Genomic DNA, 4848 nt, shown 5'->3' with positions numbered 1-4848 from the left:
TACTTCTCACGGATATATTTTCCCAATAAAGACACATTTGCAATAATTATATGGGTTGGCCCAGACCTCTTTGATTTTGGAATGTTGTGATTTTTATCATTGGTATAAATCTAATCTACATTTCTGATATAAATTGAACATAAGTTTTCCTTACTGTCTACTGATTTGTGGAAATACTGCAAATTGTTATCTACAGTACACTAAAATATAAGGCACATACAAAATCCTCTACTGTCTTAGTTACTGTTATATTATTGTGGAGAGACATCATGATGAAGACAACTTATAAAAGAAATAAGTGTTTATTTATTTATTTATTTATTTATTTATTTATTTATTTATTTTGGAGACAGAATTTCTCTGTGTGTATCCTTGGTTGTCCCAGAAATCACTCAATAGATCAGGCTGTCCTCAAACTCAGAGGCCCACCTGCCTCTGTGTTCCAAGTGCTGGGATTAAAGGTGTGCAGTATCACTGCCTGACTAAAAGACAACGTTTAATTGGGGGTGGCTTGTTTACAGTTTTAGAGGACTTTTGAAATCCCGAAGCCCACTCCCAGTGGATCCACCTGCTTCGACAAAGCCACACCTCATAATCCTTCTCAAATATTTCCACTCCCTGGTGACTAAGCACTTCAGTATGTGAGCCTACGAGGGCCATTCTCACCCAAGCCATCACACCTACAAAACCTGTCCACTAATAGTGTGTAGACAAGTATGTCAAAGGGAAGTATATATACACACACAAACATATAACAGTTGGAACTAATGCAAGCTTCTAGTAACAGAATAATGATCTTTAAACTAGCAACATTTTAAGGAAAACGATTATGTTCATCACTTATTTTAAGGTAAGCCTACTATCATCAGCTAGGTTTTCTAAAACATCCACACACCCAGAAAAGATATTAAGCCCCCCCAAAAAACTTGAAAAAGTATCTATTATTGAACAAAATTGAGTTAAAATCCAATACAGCAAATGACTTACTATAAAATTACACGATTTTGACTATACTAGAAAAGCAAGTTAGAAAACAAATGAAGAAAACGTTCGAGCTCTTAGTGAAGGAGAGAACTAACCTGAACAGCTCCTGGCTCTTTGTTTGCATGTATATTATCAGGTATCAGAAGAGGCTCACTCTTTTCACTGATCTCTTCACTGATGAGCCTGTCAGCATAATTGGGTTGGGGGAAGATTAGGTGGCTTTTTTTGGAGTCTGTAGTGAGGGAGATTTCATGAGAATAGGTCTGCAGGTAGGCCTGTACCTCATCCATGCCCACAAAATGGGAGGTGGGCATGCTGGCCAATCTGCCTGTGGAAGTCTGAAGCAGGCGTGACATGTGCCAGTGCCTCAGTCTGAGGGCCAACAGCACAGTGACAAACCCCAGAAAGACACAGGACACCACTGCCACGGATATGACCAGGTAGAGTGTGAGGTCTGACTCCTGGGGCTCGGCAGGGGTGTTGTTGCTGCCTAAGTCAGTCAGCACATCCGGGATGTTATCCCCTACAGCGATAGTGAGGGTGACAGTGGTCGAGAGAGGGGGCTGGCCATGGTCCTGGACAGCCACCACCAGGCTCTGCTTGAGTGAATCTCTGTCCAATAGAGCCCGCGCTGTGCGCACCTCACCCGTGTGAAGCCCTATTGAGAAGAGTCCCGGCTCACTGGCCTTGAGCAGGCGGTAGGACAGCCAGGCATTTTGTCCGGAATCTTTGTCCACCGCCACCACTTTGGTGACCAGGTATCCAGGCTCTGCAGAGCGGGGAGCCAGTTCCACACCGGTGGACCCATCGGTCGGGAGAGCTGGGTACAGGATCTCGGGAATGTTGTCGTTCTGGTCCAGCACAAACAAGCTCAACGACACGTTGCTGCTGAGTGGAGGGTTCCCGCTGTCCTTAGCTGTCACCCATAGCTGCAGGTCTCTCAGGTGCTCATAGTCGAAGGACTGCAATGCGTACAGGACACCGGTGTCAGAGTTAATGGAGACGTAGGACGACACCGGGGCTTCCAGAAAGGTATATTCAGCCAGGGAGTAAGAGATCCGAGCGTTATCTCCACAGTCGGCGTCGTAGGCACTCACTGAAAACATGGACACACCTCTGGGGTTATTCTCTGAGATGGAGGTGGAATAGGAGGAACGGGAGAAGGTGGGTGGGTTGTCATTGATGTCGGCTACTTTCAGAGAGATGTGGTTCTCTGTGGACAGGGGAGGAGTTCCACGGTCAACAACGGTTACTGTGACGTTATAATCTGAAGTCTCCTCTCTATCCAGGGCTCCAGTTGTTAACAGGTGATAGTAATTGTCTACTGACTTTTCCAGTTTGAAGGGCAAATTCTTGGGAATAGAACACGAAATCTCTCCGTTCTCCCCAGAGTCGGCATCGTGCACGCTAAAGAGCGCAATTATGGTTCCAGGTGGACAGTCTTCAGAAACGGAACTGGTGTGGGAGGTGAGTATCACTTCCGGGGCATTGTCATTCACGTCCTGGACTGTGACCAGCACCGTAGCGCTGGCAAGAAGAGCGCCTCCATCCTGGGCTACCACCTCCATGAGGTAGGAAGTGGATGCTTCATAGTCCAGGGACTGAATGGTTGAGATTTCCCCCAGATTGGAATCGAGTTGGAAAGTCTCAGAGATCTGGTCTTCTTCGTTGCGGAAGGAGAAGGTCAGTTTGGCGTTGACCCCCTCGTCGGCGTCGGTGGCGGTGAGAGTGAGGAGTCGCGAGCCCACAGGCATGTTCTCGGGAACACTCACGCGGTACTCGCCTTGCGTGAACCGGGGTGCGTTGTCGTTTGCGTCGAGGACGGCCACGCTGATGTGGACGGTGCTGGAACGCGCCGGGTTTCCGCCGTCCAGGGCCGTGAGGACCAGGTCGTGAGCGGACGCCTTCTCGCGGTCCAGGGGCTGTTCTAGCACCAGCTCTGGATGTTTTTGCCCGTCAGGCCCGCTCTTCACGTCCAGGGAGAAGTGCGGGTTGGAGCTGAGCTGGTAACCCTGGAGGGAATTCGCACCCACGTCCCCATCTCTCGCGAAGGGGAGCACCAATCGTGTCCCTGCAGCCGCGTTCTCATTAACTTTTACTTTTAACTCCTCATCGCGGAACCGGGGGAAGTTATCATTAATATCAAGGATTTCCACTTCTACCCCATATATTTTCATTTTCCTCTCAACCAAGATGTTAAAGCTGACAAGACAGGGCGCGCTCTGGGCGCACAGCTCCTCCCGGTCTATCCTGCCCGCGGTGACCAGGCTGCCACCTCGCGGGCTCAGCGAGAAAAGCTGCGACCTACCTCTGGAGACGATGCGGACCCCGCGCCCCGCCAGCTCGCGGGGCTCCAGCCCCAGGTCCTTGGAGATGTTGCCCACGAAGGAACCTTTGTCCAGCTCCTCCCGCACCGAGTAGCGGATCTGCCCTTTTCCTGGCGCGCACAGCGTCCCCAGCAGCGTGAAGAGCTTCAGCAGGTCGCTGCAGCTCCAGCGTCTGGGTGGATCCGCCATTGTCTTTTCGTTTTCCTCTCAATCCAGGTTCAGCCTGCTGTTTTCTTATTTCTCTGACGATGGGGAGAGCGTATTTCCTAGAGGACTTAGGTTGGGTGGCTTTCCCCAGCTAGGAGCTTGTCTAGTCTCTGGTGCGGAGGAAGCTGGGAGCTGGTCGCTTCCAGGACGGATTCTTTCCCAGTCTGGTGAACAGCGACACTCGGAGTCCTAATCAGTTACTGCACCCATTCTGTTTTTAATGTCTCTTAGTTCAGTTATTTTCGTTTCCAAGGTTTTTGCTGTATATTTACTGGATTATTGTGTAGTAGTGATTATATTTACTAAATTTTAACTCTGACAATAAGACTCTTATAACCTGAGATCACTATAATTAGTTTTGTTTCATTTCTCCAAAAGTGTTTGATTTTATGTACCACTGAGTCCTTTATTTACGTCCTAGCCACATCGAGTCTGTTGAATTGAAATTTAAATTCTTACCTTTGTTGATGTCAAGACTTCATTTTTATCAGGATATGTTTAAGAGCATTTTCCCAACAGTACATTATAGTGACAAGGAAACAAACCCAACTTTGCAGAGTGTCTTTGCAGAGTGGCCCATACTTGCCGTCACATACAGAAAGACAGATAGTGTACTTGTGAAGTCTTTGAGAAAATTTCCAAGTGTTCAATCTAAGGCTATCAGCACTTTTCCTGTCTCAGACGCAAGGTCTGAGTTGTGTTACTTGCATTATTTATGGTTTCCCATTACTGTATTCTAAATACTTGTAGACATTTTACTGAGATGGGATTTTGGTAGCAACCAGTATAGTGAATGCGGGTCTTCATTTATTTCCCATGGAGGGAAGTCAGAGGTTTTTAGTTAGCAGTAGTGAGTAGCCTATTTGTTTTGAGGCAGATATTTAATGTCATAACCCTTGGAGAATAACAGATGTTATTTTAAAAGTCATGGTGTTAAACAAAAAACAGCTCAGAAAGCCCCTCTTGTGAGAAAAGCAAATTCTACCTAGTAACTCATCAACAGGAAAATTTATTTGATACCTATAATTTTATAACCTTGGGCTTGGGGTAGGGCTCAGTTGGTAGCGTGCTTGCTGTGGAAGCATGAGACCTGGGATTTGATCCTTGGTGCCATCAATAAGTAAATGCATGAATAAATGAGTAAATAATCTGAACCATATGATTTTAGACATATTGGTAGAAATTGACATGAGCATAGGTCACAAACTTTTCCTCAAGTTATTAAAATGCATGAGGATCATTTCTCAATTTATTAATAAAATTGACTCTTCATAATAGACACCTCCGACTTCATATTTTGCCCATCCTCCAAAAAGAAACCTGGGAGCAG

General features: G+C 46.6%; 1 protein-coding gene across 1 annotated transcript; it reads right to left on the bottom strand.

Annotated features, from left to right (window-relative positions):
• Positions 1-410: 410 nt before the first annotated feature.
• LOC129684277 (protocadherin gamma-A5-like) lies at positions 411-3670 on the bottom strand. The gene has a single exon (XM_055617385.1). It carries the CDS (start codon positions 3498-3500, stop codon positions 1059-1061), a length of 2442 nt encoding a protein of 813 aa, XP_055473360.1. The 5' UTR covers positions 3501-3670; the 3' UTR covers positions 411-1058.
• Positions 3671-4848: the final 1178 nt, after the last annotated feature.

This window comes from Psammomys obesus, unplaced genomic scaffold, assembly GCF_907164565.1.
Source record: "Psammomys obesus unplaced genomic scaffold, mPsaObe1.curated_primary_1811, whole genome shotgun sequence".
Lineage (NCBI taxonomy): Eukaryota > Metazoa > Chordata > Mammalia > Rodentia > Muridae > Psammomys > Psammomys obesus.
Note: the sequence above shows the minus strand (reverse complement) of the source record. Positions and strands in the feature narration are given on the sequence as shown.